General features: G+C 36.0%; 1 protein-coding gene across 2 annotated transcripts; it reads right to left on the bottom strand.

Annotated features, from left to right (window-relative positions):
* Positions 1 to 2,372: 2,372 nt before the first annotated feature.
* On the bottom strand, positions 2,373 to 15,805 carry LOC111798642 (protein starmaker-like). 2 transcript variants are annotated; one of them, XM_023681916.1, is made up of 14 exons: positions 15,477 to 15,805; positions 13,980 to 14,183; positions 13,700 to 13,881; positions 10,500 to 10,626; positions 10,199 to 10,396; positions 9,674 to 9,712; positions 8,592 to 9,479; positions 8,380 to 8,490; positions 7,505 to 7,578; positions 4,714 to 4,765; positions 4,458 to 4,544; positions 4,333 to 4,376; positions 3,583 to 3,657; positions 2,373 to 3,510 (listed from the first exon to the last, which is right to left on the bottom strand). In XM_023681916.1, exons 1-14 carry the CDS (start codon positions 15,576 to 15,578, stop codon positions 2,931 to 2,933), a joined length of 2,763 nt encoding a protein of 920 aa, XP_023537684.1. In that variant the 5' UTR covers positions 15,579 to 15,805; the 3' UTR covers positions 2,373 to 2,930. The 2 variants fall into 2 exon arrangements, with proteins under 2 accessions (XP_023537684.1, XP_023537685.1); XM_023681917.1 differs by lacking the exons at positions 13,980 to 14,183; positions 15,477 to 15,805 and adding an exon at positions 11,291 to 11,323 and having other exon boundaries at positions 13,700 to 13,748.
* Positions 15,806 to 16,704: the final 899 nt, after the last annotated feature.

The raw sequence follows: 16,704 nt of genomic DNA, 5'->3' as shown, positions 1-16,704 counted from the left end.
CCCAACCCAATTTGAACGGGTTGATTTACGTTACGTCATGAACTTTATTCGAGTTGTTTAGATCATTAATCCAATCATCTTGAAATTTTGTGTTCGTTTAAAATTTTGTCCAGTCCAACAAGATCGAGTATACATCTATACCAACAAATTAAATAATAATAATAATAATAAATAATAATTTAGGATTTATGGAAAAAAAAAAGAGATTTTATGGGAAGGTGAGACCACGCTATAAAAGGTCCCTTTTTAGTTATTTATTTATTTATTTATTTATTTATTTATTGGTATTAAATAAAAAATGCTTTTTTTTTTTTTTTTTTTTTTTTTTTTTNTTTTTTTTTTTTTTTTTTTTTTTTTTTTTTTTTTTTTGTAGGGAAAATCTCTAAGCTTAGGGTTTCAATGGCTGTGGACCACTCTCTCTATCACTTGTAGCCATCCATTGCTCTGTAATTGCAACCACCTTTCTTCAAATGAGCCATGGTTTAGAATAAAGATGTCGATTTGGTTCGGCCGACTTGCTTGAAATGGGATGAAATTCATTTAAGTCGAGGAGATTAGAGGAGGGAGCAAGGGGAGATTTATCTTCATTAGCGAAACGTAGAAAAAAAACGAGGATTATATTCCCGTTCTCAACCCCCTCCGCCCCGTTAAATCCTCATTCCGTTCACTTTATATTGAAATTAGGTTCAAACGCTCTATTATATTTTTGCTTGTAAAATATTATTGAATTTATAAAGATGTTTTAGTCTTGAAAAATTGAAATAAATATTTGAATTCCATAGTGAATCTCGGTTTCAATCATCACAAAAATAAATAGAAAATTTTGCACGAACGAGGATTGAAATAGGAGGCAGAGACAAGGATAAGAACCGTATCCTTGTTCTTGGCTCGCTCTGTGGCCATCTTTAATTTAGAAGCTTTTACGGGTTTAGATCGCTCTGTGGCCATCTCTAATTTAGAAGCTTTTACGGGTTTAGATCGTTCTGTGGCCATCTCTAAACCCGTAAAAGGATGTAAGGCTATACTTAATAATATATGGGTCATTGTTCATTAAATCACACATAAATGTTGTTTTTATCTAAATAAGTTTGCATCATTATAAATATTAAATGAACCATTATAAATGTGATAGAACTATTTCAAAGTACACTCTTTTTAATAAAATAATAATAATAAATACACGTTCGTGTATTTAATTAGCTTGTAATTATTAAACCTAACTCATCATAACTTGATCAAATTGATAGATAACTTATAGATTAATCGGTTCAGTCTATTTTCCGATCAAGCAAATGGTGTCATATCCATATGAAAACGAGAGATCATATGATCCAATTGCACAGTAGTTACGTGATAACATAAGTTAGGCACATTCACCTTTAAATAAAGTTCATATATTTGTCATAAAGTTTACCTAACGAGAATTATATATTAAATCTTATAAATCCTATAAATCCTTTTAAATTTACGGTAAAATGTAATAATATACGATAAAATTTAGTGTGGACCACAAGTCAGACGTTGCCAACTCCAAGTTGTTGCGACAACGACAACTCCTAGCGGTTGATATGGTTACTCTTGTGCTATCTGGTTCCTAAACAATCACAACCACCACATTCGAAAAATAAAATTATTGATAAAAATCTTGCCTCTAATTAAATTATTTTTTCGTCTACCCGTATAGATACATACATATATATACATACGTATACATACACACATATATATATATATATATACACATATATATATAGAGAGAGAGAGGAAAGAACATTTCACGAGGAGGTTTTAATTTGAGTGAAACAAAACAAGCACAGAATTCAGAGCAGCAGCAGCTGCAGAAACATAAACAGCTGAAGAAGGCCACAAGAAGACGATGGAAGTGGGGACTGATACACAATAATAATGCCACAAACGGTAAAACAAACAAATTCAACCCCTTGAATTCAGTGAAGTACCCCACTTTCCAAAAACTGCAAATTCAACAATTCACTACCAAGAGGACTTATTCCGAAATCAAATCGGATCACCTCGCCTTCTTATTATCCAACCGTCAGTTGAATCAGGCGAGAGATGAATAGGATCCCAAATAACGAGAGATATGTTAACAAACAGGTCCATACATAAGAATCCATAGGTAAACATAGTATCTATTTAAATAAATACGCTCAGATGACCCCTTCTCATAATTAGAATGTAACCCACCCTAAACGGGTTCTCATTCGACAACCCTTTCGATATGATAGGCCCGATCATATTCCTCCTATCCCTTATGTTTAGGAGCGGGATCCAAAAAAGAACGAACAGTCCTGTGGGAAGAAGCCTATAATAATAATCCATAATCCATAAACAAAGAAAAAAGTAGTGCAAAGTTTGATGGGGGATATACACACCTAAACTTACGAGTCAAATGACTCCATAAGATTAAGCTTTCCAAAACCATTAATCAGAATATAGCAGCAGATGTTGGGTTAACAACAATTACTCTGAAAAATCACCGAGGGAGTTAAAAAAAGAAGGCCTAAAAAGGGCCTTTGTTCTCAATCTGTGGCCTTTCTCCTCTTCTCTAATAAGCCAAGCCAATCTTTTGTGTTCAGAGAAAGCCTAGTAGTAGTACACATTATCTAACACTTCAACATCCTCTCTCTTCTACTATTACCTTTACCTTTTACCTTACCTCCCTCCCACAGATGACATGAATTGAGGCAAACAACTACAGAGGCAACTAGCTAGCATACTCCTATAATCGCGCCTAACCTAACCTAACGACTAAGAATATATGACAGACAATCTGGAAAATATGCCAATGAGATAACAAGATCCAGAGCAAGCTTCCCAAAGAACTCATTCTAGAATTTGCAAATATGTAGTGCTGAACCAAGGCAAGAATAGACAACTCCGAGCTTTTCTGGAATAGGTGGTGTGGTGATTTAACCTTTTGGCTCTCTTCTTCGTTTCTTCCCTGACTTGGATTCACTGCCTTGATCGTTGGATGAATTTAGCGACTTCCCCTTTGAGTTCTCTGTTGCTTTTCCAGAAGCGGGCGAGTTCTTCAAATCCCCGCTTTCTTTTGATTTTGAAGATGTGAACTTGACCTTGCTGGAGAGATTAGAGTTATTTGATTTGTCGCCTGTTTTGGGTGATTTTCCCTTTGAAATTGCAGGAGTTTTGGGAGTTTCTTGTTTGGACTTCCCTGTCTTCAATACATCTTGCTTGGACTTCGCAGAAGCCGCTGCAGCAGGTGTGGACGTCTCGTCATCCTTCAATTTACCAGTCTTGTGTGATTCAGCATCGTCATTCCTCGACTTGCCAGCAATTTTCGGACCTGCGCTACCAGCCTTGCTACCAGTTTTAGGAGTGGTTTGATCTTTGGATTTGCTAGCTGTAGAACCCGGAGGTCTTCCAACCCGAGGGGTATTCTCTTTCGACTTGCCCTCAACTTTGCTGCCACTACTCCGATCAGTTTTTGTAGTTGCACCCTTGGATTTGCTTGAGGAAGTTACTCCACCCCTAGAATTGAGTCTAACAATTAAAAATCAAGAACCATTATTGAGAGAGCGAACAGTTGTGAAATGAACTAACTTTTTGGGCGAACCGTCCATCTTTCCTCGTGTCGCAGACTTATTGGCGTTTATTTTTGCCTTTTTCTTTTGAGGTCTGTAACAACAATCAAAAGAATCCACATAAACCAATAACAAATGCCAACAACAAACAATATCATGATCATATATTGACAAAATTCAGTAAAAACAGTAGCACAAGTACGAGCATCATAGCTTCTCTGAAGATAGAAAGAATCAAGTGCTGAATTGATTATAAAGATATTTCCACGATATAAATCTAAACCATCAGAGATTAAGAACTTATCTAAGTTAATATCAGATGAAAGAAACTAGTCAACACTGAAAGCCATACAGGCTAAAAGGGAATGCCTCTCACAACTAGTATGCTTACAACCTTTCCAACTAAAACAGTTTGGCATGGCGCTCGTGAAAGGGGAAACTTGATTTAAAGATGCTAAGGTCCTAGAGAACCTATTACACGTTTTCGACAGAGCTCGTGACTACTTATGAGATAAGCAAATACCAAGTACCCGAAACTAGTATGCTGGTCAATGTAAAAGATGGCCATTTGCACACATGCATTGATGTTATCTTTATACGTAAGTTCATTTCAACAAAGGAAAACCACAAATATACCATATGTGGGGATTAATATTGAAACCTAAATGAGCGGGTTACGATTATCTTCGCAGCTCCCTTTTTCGTTCATAAAATGTAAATTCAGAATGTTAAACTGAAATGAGCAATATTGAAAGTTAGCTGTACGTACGTCTCGGCTGCAGATTCTGATCTCACTAAATCTTCTGTTTGCTCCTGTTATCATATGATAAAGAAAAACATTAAGGCTAGAGGATCTTAGACGACAAGCAAAATACAATTTACACAGCAACCTACCTGTTCAGATTCAGAGTCACCATCAATAAATTCCCATCTCTCCTTTTTAAGATTTAGTATTTCTTGGTCTCCATCCATGTACAAAACCTGCACAGAATGAACCTCGTAAAATATCATAAACCAATGAATATATATAGGTATGTGTATATATATATATATACATAGAAGTATATGTATATGTAACACATACATATGCACTAAAATGCATACATGCCATAGTAACAAAGAACATCAGATTCCATAAATGATATCTTACCTTGTGCTTCCTTTTTTCAGGATCAAAAGAATCAATAACACCTTCATAAAACCTGAAGCCGATGGAATATGACACACAACAAATAACCAGAAATTAAACATTATAATTGTTTTATCATGGACAAATGAAGATATTAACAGAACCAACTTTCATCGAGATAAAAATGAAAAAATACAAAGTCAACAAGCCAGCAAAACATAAATGGCGTTAAAAAACAGTCCTCAAAGCACCCAAACTAAGCTGAGAAAGGGACCAATCCAACGGGCCAAACCATGCAAACAATTACAAGAATCCTTGAACACAGACACCTGAAGCGGTGCATTAAACCTAGCTAAGAACCAAACCTCTTCCCAGGACCTCCCCGATCCTATCATTCCTCTCCACTACATACACCAAATACCTGCATACCAAACTTGAACTGAAAGAGACATACCCAATAAAGAAACAGCAGAAGATACTGATTTCACCCTCAAAGAAGATACACAGTAAATCCTAGGGAACTCTGGCCCACCCAACAACCCTCCCAAATATAGGCATTTGAGCCATCCACAACCCAACACTACACATGTTTAGAGAAGGAAGGAAAACCTAAAGCAATTGCAAACCAAGGATTTCTAGATGTGCCTTTGAACCACCCACAGCCTCTATAACGGCCCAGACCCCTACTGCTAGCAGATATTATTCTCTTTGGGCTTTCCCTTTCATGCTTTAAAACGCGTCTGCTAGGGAAAGGTTTCCACACCCTTATAAAGGGTGTTTCGTTCTCCTCCCCAACCAATGTAGGATATCACAATCCACCCCCTTCAGGGCCCAGCGTCATCGCTGGCACTCATTCTTTTCTCCAATCAATGTGGGACCCCCACCAAATCCACCCCCCTTCGGGGCCCAACGTCCTTACTGGCACACCGCCTCATGTCTACCCCCCTTCGAGGAACAGCCTCCTCGCTGGCACATCGCCTAGTGCCTGGCTCTGATACCAACTATAACGCCCCTAATTTTCTTAACTTAATTAGTGACGTCACCCATACATGCATAAATCTTTAAGCGGAAATTCATCATAAATAGCTTTGGAAACAACACCAGTCTTACATAAAGGTTCAAAATCCGAACTAAACATAACTCCGAAATGAAAACATTCAATAACTGAATCCTAAAAAATTTAGATAAAATAAATATTCAACGATCTAACTTAAAACCCAAATAAAAACATAAACTACTAGCTACGTCATCTCATTAACTTCCATGGTAAGCTCAGATCCATCGTCAGCCGTACATTGGTGCCTTGCCTTTTATGAAAAATAGGGCTGACGGTGCCTTTCCATTTTTTAGGTAAGGCAAGGCACTAATGTACGACTGACGGTGGAGCTAAGGTTACCATGGAAGTTAATGAGATGGCATAGCTAGTAGTTTATGTTTTTATCTGGGTTTTTAAGTTAGATCGTTGAATATTTATTTTATCTAACTTTTCAGGATTCAATAATTGAATGTTTTCTTTTCGGAGTTATGTTTGGTTCGGATTTTGAACCTTCATGTAAGAAGGGTGTTGTTTCCAAAGCTATTTATGATGAATTTCCGCTTAAAGATTTATGCATGTATGGGTGAAGTCACTAATTAGGTTAAGAAAATTAGGGGCGTTACAGTTGGTTTCAGAGCCAGGCACTAGGTGATGTGTCAGCGAGGAGGTTGTTCCTCAAAGGAGGGTAGACATGAGGCGGTGTGCCAGTAAGGACGCTGGGCCACGAAGGGGGGTGGATTTGGTGGGGCCCCACATTGATTGGAGAAAAGAACGAGTGCCAGCAAGGACGTTGGGCCCTGAAGGGGGGTGGATTGTGATATTTCACATTGGTTAGGGAAGAGAACGAAACACCCTTTATAAGGGTGTGGAAACCTTTCCCTAGCAGACGCGTTTTAAAGCTTTAAGGGGAAGTCCAAAAGGGAAAGCCCAAAGAGGACAATATTTGCTAGCGGTGGGCCTGGGCCGTAACAGAGGTTGTGGGTCAAAAGGCACATCTAAAAATCCTTTTGCTTTAGGGGCATTACAGCCTCCCTCCTTTCGAGAAATCCAATAAGGAAACAGACCTAGGGTTGTGGCTTACAGGAAGCTCAAGGTAAGAATAAGGAAGAGAACCCACCTCACAATCAACTAGATAAGCCCAAGAGTTCAACTTAGACGACTCACAATTAATGCCCAGGACCACACTCACCTTTTAATCTTAAGACCCAAAATAAGCTCAGAGATGTAAAGAATGTAATTAAGGTTAACCAACAAATCCTCCATTCCATAACAAAAGAAAACGGTACCATCAGCGAACTAGAGATGTGACAGGTGAAAATGGCACTTGAAAATTTTCCCTTCCCACTTGAACCCTGAACCCCTCTTTCCACACCAGCGGCAACTAATCTACTAAGAATATCTACCACTAGGAACAAGAGAAAGGAAGAAGGAGATCTGCTTTCCTAAGTCCTCTAGAAGCCTCTACCTTACCTATCAGTTTGTCGTTGATAAGGAATGAATATTTCCTAATCCAAAGACAACTCCAAGTCAAAAATCTCTGCCTAAGGACCTCATCCAACAAATTTCAATCCACATACTCGGAAGTTTTTTCAAATCCAATTTTAAATCTAAGTTCTAACCTTGAATATGACACCAATTAAATGAGGTACCAATGCGCAAAAATATTAGAAAAGTATACTTCTGCATATAGCACATGCATTTTACAATTTGTTTATAATACGATATCAACCATACATCAAAGATACCTAAAATAATTCAGAGACCATTGGTACTTACATCCGATCTTTTGGCCACCACACTTTTATCTTTGAACCAACCAAAGTTTCATCAAAATCCTTGGTCTCAGACTCCTGAAAGTAACAGTAAGTAAAGATGAGATTTAAGCTTTCAACAACAAAGAAAAGTGCAATGGGCCAATCAAGGATATGTTGCTTTAAGGTCGTATACAAAAATGAGGCAGTAATATTGAAGCCAGGAATAGTCCTTTTTTCTTAACAAGAAACAAAAATTTTCCATTCATAGAATAAAAGAAGAGGGGGAGAGAGAGAGAGAGAGAACAAAAAGAAAAAACATCCCACAAAAACTCTTAAAAACTGAGAAGAAAAAACCCAAAGAGGAAGCCGGAGAAACAAACTCAAAACAAACAAGCCCAACGAGAAACTTGCTTGTCGGAAGTTCAAATATCCATTACTTCTTTGCTTTTATAGATTTTTGGTTATTTGTTTGTGTATCATTTAAGTTTCATATGCTCGCAACAAAAATTTTGGACAAATCAGATGATATGTCTATAAGAAGCAAGCAAGCATTTTGATATCCATATCCTCAAAAAAAAAAAATGTTTGACAAATGCACAAACAAACACAGTAGAAACCAACGAACTATTAACCTGACATCTAATCAGGAAAAGACAAAGGAATCGGTAATTTTTTAATGAAATTAACATACACACGTTGAATTATATGACACTAACTATGATGCATTGATGGCAATAAAATAAAGAGCGACTTTTACTTGAGGGGAGAGAACAATATCCATGTGCACACCTAAATACAATCATCGCAACATTACTGTGTTAAATTTTTTCTCCAAGCAGTGAAAAGTTTTCATCCATAATGACATGGAACTAATAAACACTATACGGTAGAACATACTTTTTCTTTGCTAGGAGTTCGTTTCCTCTTGGAGGCTGGTGTTGTGCTCTTGTTCAAGATCTTCTCATCTTTGGTAGTTTTTGAGGTTGGTTTCAGCACAGGTGTTGTTTCCTAGAAGAATAACCACAATTCAACCAAACAATTATTAACGCATCAGTTGGGATAAGATTTTATCACGAAGCCAAACAAAGAACTAACACCGCTCTAACCACCTTTTTATCATCATCGCCTGACAACTTTTTCAAGGTTTTTCCGGAAATAGTTTTCCCAGATCCCTTCTTTCTCTTAGCCTCCGATTGTTTTAAAGATCCACCACCACTCTTACTGGCTCCATCTCCCTTCCTAGCAGACTGCTTCAAAGACTTAGCCTCAGAATCACTGGTAGTGTCACTTTCCCTTTCTGCTGCATCTTCATCTGCAGTCTTAGAATCATCAGAAACCCCAGCAGCAGCCTTATCTTCAGCAAGCTTTGCTCCCGAGTCATTTATTTCGTCAGATGATTTTTTTGAAACTTGTGCAGTCGAAGCCACCTCTTTAGCTGAGTTGACTTTCTTCTTTGCCTGAGCAGCCTTCTTTCCCTGTCCAGACTTATTATTACACTCATCAGGAACGCTTCCACTAAGTGAAGGTGTAGTAACATTGGCAGATTCAATCTCCATAGCCTTGGGTGAAGATGGCTTGGCATCAGCCTCAATTTCTGAAGGCAAATTTTCAGCAGACCGGTTCCCACGAGGAGAACCAGGATGTTCACTATGGCTTTCATGTTCTGGCTGACTCTGAGATCCCTTCTGGGCATCAACATGAGGAACTTCTGCAGGTTTTGGATTAGGTTTTCTACCTCTTTTCTTAGGGATCTTTTCAGGTCTTTCCTTCACATTACTAGCTTTCTCAGAGCCCAACTTAGCAGGTTCAGAACTTTTGGGTGATTTCACCTCTTTGCACTCATGACCACCATGTTCTTCTTTCTTGTTCTCCAAATTAGGGACGGAACCATCTTCACCCCCCTGTGCAACTCCATTGCTCTTAACAGAGTCACGATGTTTCTCGATGGCTGTATCAACTCTCTCAGGTGTGGCCACTTCTGTGAGTTTGTCTTCAACCTGATAGATATCATATCATTTAACTCAGTATCAATTAAACAAAGGTAACCTAACTACTTTCTACATATCAACCAAATATGTTATATTTTGCATACATTACTTACATAAGAATATATGGAGCTTCCTGTTCTAATAAGGGAAGAAATACTTCTAAAACAAAATCAGGAAAGAATACAGCATTAAGAATCATTTACCTCTTCCCCAGACGTTCCAACTGACTTGCTCTCCGGAACCTGCACAAAGTTACAACAGAAAACAAAACGCAAAAACCATTACAAAAAATTCACTTTGGTCAATGTTAAGTACCTTGTATGCTGACCAATTGGGAGTAAAATGTTGTTTCAACACACAGAATCTCATGTTATAAAACCCAAATCTCTGTAGTACGGAAACTCATGGTAAATTTCAATATCAGAATCACATATCACATAAATCTTAAACGTGGGAATCAAACATTGTATTCATGGAAGATTTACAGGAAATAAACATTGACACAGATTCTAGTCACTCATCTGCCTGCCAATAAACAGAGAGATAAGGCCTATGGAGCTTCATTTTTAAGATACCAAGAGATAGCCGATATAAAATCCCGTTTGTACAACACTCAACATTAGGGGGTGGGAAAATGGGATGGACATTTAGCAAGACTTGATGGAACCCCGCCTTAAGAAAGAATAAGTTGTCAAGACTACTAAACTGAACATTATTTAAGAACATACCGTGTTGTCATCAGCATCACGAAGATTACTTGGCTCCAGAGAGCCAGAAAGATCTTTGCATATGGAAGCAACCACATCACTATAATCATCAAAAGAAATTCCCAAGGTTTTTACAGCTTGAACCAAATAAGGTTTGAGCTTAGTAGAACAGTTATCAAGAACTCTCTCCCCTAACTTCCGAGCAATGGGTAGAATTTCCTGAAAATAGTATTATAAGATTAAAGAGAATCAAAATGTGAAAATAATAATACTTAAGAAAAACGAAGGAAAAGGGAACAAATAACAACTCAAAGCATATTACCTCATTGTCCTTCTTCACGCTATCTAAGATAGGAGAGAGGATCTCTACAGATATATCTTCACTTTCTTCTAAAACAAGGCTCATAATTGTCTCCATTGACGAAAATACATTCTCTGGGTGATCATCTCTGGATGAAGAATACTATTAATAAACTTAACAACATATGGACACAAAAATTCCTAACATTAGAACTTCCAACACAAAAAAATAAAACCTGCTATGTTCTCACAATCGGAACAAGAACAAAAAGGAAAAACAACAAATGTTCAACTTAGGCCCCATTTGATAACCATTTGGGTTTTTATTTTTGGATTTTGAAAATTGATTTTCTCATTGATTCTCTACCATGAGTTTCAACATTTTTAAGAGAACATTCAAATTTTAGTCAAATTCCAGAACCAAAAACAAACTTTTTGAAAACTATTTTTTTAACTTCCGGATTTTATTTGATATATGTAAAAAGTAGATAACATAACAAGGAAACCTAAAAATGGAAGTAGTATTTGTAGGCTTAATTTTCAACAACCAAAAATAAAAAACCAAATGATTATCAAACAGGGGGGAAAAAAAAAGCAAACTATTAGAAGTAAAATGCTAGACCTAAATAGAATAGATGGAAGGCCAAAAATATCACAGACAAAACCCAAATGAAATAGTATTTGAACACAATATAAATAAGATCAAATCAAAGAACAAGTTACAAAGAGATTCTTTGGTGGTCTGTTTAGTTAGACATTAAAGCCAAGCATTGTTAAGTGTCAGAAATTTGCTTTTGTAAATCTTTTACTTACCATTATTAATATCAAATCACATCAACTTTTACTCTGCAAACACCAGGGAAGAGTTACTTGTTACTGCAGTCATCTTAACTTCAAATTATCAGCAACTTACTAAAATAATTGGCACAGCAAGCAATATGCCAAGGTATCAGCAAAAGTTATGAACTTATGCTTAACCTTCTATAAGATTTACGTTCATTATGCCAGCAGCTCAATGCCAATAACAACTATAGGCAAAATATTACAAAATAATATTCATACAACCCATTCAACAATTACATGAATGTATTTTAATCCAGCCAAGCATCTAGAGTAAAGAACAACCGAAGGAGCTCCATTCCATTCAAAAGTGTTGAAAATACAATGGACCTTCCCCTTATTTATAGAAGTTGCCTTCCGACCAACCCAAATAAACCGAAAAGCAGACTAACAAAGCAATAAATAACCAACTAAAACTAATAAACTGAAAGTATGAAACTTATTACAATGCTATCCTAATAACCCACCATATAAATTACCTCCCACTTCAGGAAATTGTTCTTGAGCTTAAGATGTGACAAGAGGAGATAGGAATCAAGGAACTCAGAAAGCTAAATTTTCACTTATTCCTCTGAGTTAAAAATACCCTGTTGTTGTAAGTTCACCACGTATATGAGGTTGTAGGATTTTCCCATGGAGCAACCAATCCATAAATTAGAGTTTTTAAGCTTGTGGGACATTGAAAAAATAAAAACCTCGGTTTGAAAGCCAATACGCTTATCAGAAGAACCATAGAACATCCTTCTTTCCTCAAGTAAACTTTGTTCACAAACTCACTCAACATTGAATCGTCATGATTGAAAAATCACAGCTAAATAAAACTCATGGGGAACTCTCCATAAACAGCGATTACTTATGGTCATCTTCACCAACATATTCATCAAATGCAAGAATGAATTCCTCCTCTGACCAGATCTGAGAGGTTTCTTGTGAATTAAACAATATATGCAGTAAATTGCAGTCCAGCAAATGATGCACAGAAAATAACCTTTTTTCTTCATATTCCTTCACAGTATCATCTTCCATTAAATTAAGTATCATCTTCCATTAAATTATCTTTAAAATCTGATAATTATGAGGGCTTCATTCAATCATGGGTTTGTGTCTGCCAGATTTTGCAGGAAAATTGGTTTCTTAACATAGACTTGCCAACCCACATGTATCTGAATCAAATGAGCGGCCATGGTTTTCTGCAATTGATCTTGCCCCAAATTCTTAATAATCAAGTTTTTTGTGAAGCTTGAAACTCTTCTCTGTTCTATTTTATTGGGCCTCACGCATTTAAGATCCACAATCAATTTCTTGATTCACATACTGAGAAACAATTCTATAATCTTCTTCTTTTTTCTTTTTTTTTTTAAGTAAGAAACCAAATTTTCAGTTGAATAGAAGGGCATGCCAAAAACAAGCCTGAACAAAAGGAGCACAAAACAAAGTGCAAGAATGAATTTCTCCTCTGACCAAATCTGGGAGTTTTCTTGTGAATTAGGCACTATATGCAGTAAATTGCAGCTCCAGCAGATGATGCACAGAAAATAAACAACTTGTCTTCCCATTACTTCACAGTATCATCTTCGATTAAATTATCTTTAAAATCAGTTAATTATGAGGGCTTCATACAATCATGGGTTTGTGTCTGCCAGATTTAGCAGCAAAATTGGTTTCTTAACATACACTTGCAAACCCACATGTATTTGAATCAAATGAGTGACCATGGCTTTCTGCAATTGATCTTGCCTCAAATTCTTAGTGATCAAGTTTTTTGTGAAGCTTGAAAGTCTTCTATGTGCTATTTTATTGGGCCTCACGCAATTTAGATCCACAATCAATTTATTGATTCACATACTGAGAAACAAGTCTACAATCTTCTTCTTCTTCTCTCTTTTTAGGGTAAGAAACCAAATTTTCAGTTATGAAAGAACAGAAAGGCATGCCAAAAACAAGCCTGGACAAAAGGAGAACAAAACAAATTGCAAAAAGGGCCTCCAATCGGAAAAAAAAGGACTGAGATCATAATTACAAAATGGTTTGGCAACCAAGGCCCAATGAGAAGCCTTGAACCTAGCCACCTCTCGCACCTCCTCACCCAATGTCTCAACCTATCTAAAAATCCAATGGTTCAATTCCAACCAAATACTCCACAAACTTGCAGAAGCGAAGCTAGCTTGCCAGGAGACTATTTTTCTGTTTTTTATTCATGTTCTCTGGTAAAAGTCAACTACTTATTAAGTGCAGAGTCTAGTGGTATTTAATGGAGGAACAAATTCTATTTGTTCAAGAAATAACTTAACTTGTTGGAAATCGAATATCTATCACAATTGTGCTCATTATAAGTGAAAATTTAAAAGGAAAATGATTTAAAAAATAAAATCAGTATGATACCTTACTGTCTTAAGGAAATGTTGGAACATCTCAATGATCAAACCATCACATTCCAAATCCAGCATGACCACACACGATCTGACCTTTGCTACGGTTTCAAGTATGGATGCCCTCTTTGCATATGATCGACTAGACTTGTCAGAGAGATTTTCAAAGGATGATACTATAAGATGAAATACCTCCTGAACAGAAGCAAAAAACAACTCTTTAGAAATAAATTTGATAAGTAGGAAATTGACATTGTATCCACTTAAAGACCAAATTTCTAAATTCTAATTACCTTCATTTGCTCATCATTGTAAGGGGCATCAGGTGCAGTGATCCTAGTTATTTCGCTAATGCATGCAGCAACTGCAACTTTAACATCAATATCCGAATGCCTTAGAAGCTGATCAGAAACCAGTGCTTTCAGTGATGGAGCGAGTGCACTTTGCATTGATTTTGAAGGGGATTGTTCAACCCTTGCCAGAAAACTCTCAATTTTCTGCAATCACGCAGGTTATTGTGAAGGGAAAAAACACATGCAAGCGCTACCTATCATGACCACAAAAATTAAAATCAACATAGACAAAGCTTTTAAATACCAAGGACCAAGAAGGCCTATTTAGCAGCTAATGTTTCATGATATTTTCTCTCACCAGCAGCAAGGATAGAGAAGCGGGAGAGTGATAAATTAGCAGAAGAAAAAGAAATACGGTGGAAAAATCCCTCATCCCTCATCAGTCATAAGAAGATTTAAAAGTCACAGCTTCTACTCTTAAGAGATTCTGAACAGCCTGACTGGCTTTAAAAGCATGAACCCTCATTAAGTTAGGACCCCTTATCCAAATTCCTGGAAGCCTTGAAAAAGATATATAATCCTGATAAATTCCCTCCTTAACAGTTCTCGAACATTTCCCTTACCTCCCAAACCACCAAAACTGATGCTCTTAACTACTGCCAGCTGCCAGCTCAATGAGAAATTAGAAAATGTCCCCCTACCCAATAGTATTCCAGTAAACTTTAATAGAAGTGCTTCAACTTACCTTCTAGTAATGCTTCAAATCAAAAGCCTCAGATGTATAAAAAATAATAATAATAATAAAATAAAATAAAAAAATAAAAAAAATAATAAGATTTATATCTGAGAACCAATTCAACCAATTTCATTTGTGCGAACAAAGAGACTTTAGGTTAGAACAATCTCATGAAAGGTGTGGCTTCCAATTTAACCTGTCTCGAATGGAAAATAGTAACAATAATCACTACACGATTAGCAAGAAATGAAGAAACCATGACTGGGAATACTATCCTAAATGAGCTTTGAGCAACATGTAAGCCCTCTTCCACAAACTAGCACCACATGAGCAACACAACGAATTTCAATTACAATTTCCTTACTTACTTTACATAACNGTCAGAAAGTAAAAGCTTAAAAAGGAAAAGTAAAAAAATAAAGCAAAGCTCAAATTCGAAGACCAGCTGCACAACTGATTCATTTCTACAATTTCATTCAAAGTGGCGTTTATAACGAGAGAAGCCATTATCGTAAGCGCGCCCCTCGAACGTGGTAAAAAGTCAGGAACTTGCAATACATTTAAATATACAAAAAACGACTGAGCACGATAAATTGTAAAGGGAAAATCAATCGAGCGTCAAATATCACCGTAAAGGGTAGAACGAAAGAAAATTCGAAGACAGCATTCACCCAGGTCGAAAAAAACAAATTGATTGAAGAAAATTCCGAAATTAATAAACAAAATAACCGGGCAAAAGAAGAGAAAGGGGAAGGGCTTACATCGAGAAGCGGTAGAAGTTGTTCAACGGAAGTAGGAGGGTCAACAATCTTATTGCCAGCTTCCAAAAGTTGTTCTTCGACATCCTTGTCGGAAGACGCCATGTTTGCTCGGTTTGTAGGTAAAGCTCCCAGATCCTTGGAAACGCGGAAGGGTTCAGTTCAATTGAAGTCCATGGAAGTAAAGGAACCCACCGAATCGAATGGAAATGGGGCCAAATCACATAGAAAAGCGAGGGAAACTTGAAAGAGAAGAACGGGGAGAGAAGAGGAGCTAGGGTTTTCTTTCTCAGATACACACACAGAGAGGGAAAAATATCAGAGTTTCGAAATATTTTCTTTACATTTTTTATTTATTTATTATTTTAAATTAATAANAAAAAAAAAAAAAAAAAAAAAAAAAACCTTCTCTTCTCCACTATAGACGCTTCACGCTCTCTGACTTAATTTAATATTAGTATTTAAATTTTGAATTCCCAATTTAAAATAAATAAATATATATTTAATTTAAATCTTATTATTTAAATGTCGATAATTGTAGTCATTTAAAATTAACTATTTACTAAATTAAAAAAAAAAATTTAAATAATGACAGTTTTCTGTAGCTCTCATTTATTGCAATAAAAAGAGGCCTAGTTTAATCTGATCTTTTAATTTAATTAATTTTAAGGTATATTAAAATTGATGAATTTTATTTTATAATTTCCGCAAGGGAAGAGGATAAAATTTAAAAAATAATAATAATAATAAGAAGAAAAAAATAATTTTTATTATTATATAATAATAAAAATGTTTGAGAATAAAATAAATGGGTGGCCAATAATTATTCAACTGTTTGACCTTTTATATTTTGTTTGTATTAATATAAAATAAATTGCATTAACCATGTATTAATATGATTGACATTTATTACTAAAGAAAAAGTAAACCTAAGTTGTATCTAATATTTTGTCTCGCTTATAAATTTTAAGGAAGCGTGTTTGGTTTTTTTTGTGGTTGGTTATTTTTTTAAATATTTAAAAAAAATTGTCAACTGTTTAAGAAGTCGAAGCAAAATGAACACGATAAACAAGTAAGGCTTCCCATAAATTTTCATGGAAGACGGATTAAGAGTGTACACGGGTTGAGTTTAATAGTTAACGGTAATAAAGTTATTTCGGTAATATACATAATTATTAAATGGCAAATTTATCTAATTTTAATATTAAAATAAAAAAGCTGGCGGGAACGA

This window comes from Cucurbita pepo, chromosome LG07, assembly GCF_002806865.2.
Source record: "Cucurbita pepo subsp. pepo cultivar mu-cu-16 chromosome LG07, ASM280686v2, whole genome shotgun sequence".
NCBI classification, from domain to species: domain Eukaryota; kingdom Viridiplantae; phylum Streptophyta; class Magnoliopsida; order Cucurbitales; family Cucurbitaceae; genus Cucurbita; species Cucurbita pepo.
This window is presented reverse-complemented; position numbering and strand designations above follow the sequence as displayed.

Bases quoted from the DNA above. Each gene is read 5' to 3' on its own strand.
- LOC111798642 (XM_023681916.1), bottom strand. From the start codon at position 15,578: ATGGCGTCTTCCGACAAGGATGTCGAAGAACAACTTTTGGAAGCTGGC. The intron at 10,397-10,499 runs GTAATATGCTTT...TACTATTTTCAG, and splicing joins GCGTGAAGAAGGACAATGAG to GAAATTCTACCCATTGCTCG. The intron at 3,658-4,332 runs GTACGTACAGCT...TTGTTGTTACAG, and splicing joins TCAGAATCTGCAGCCGAGAC to ACCTCAAAAGAAAAAGGCAA.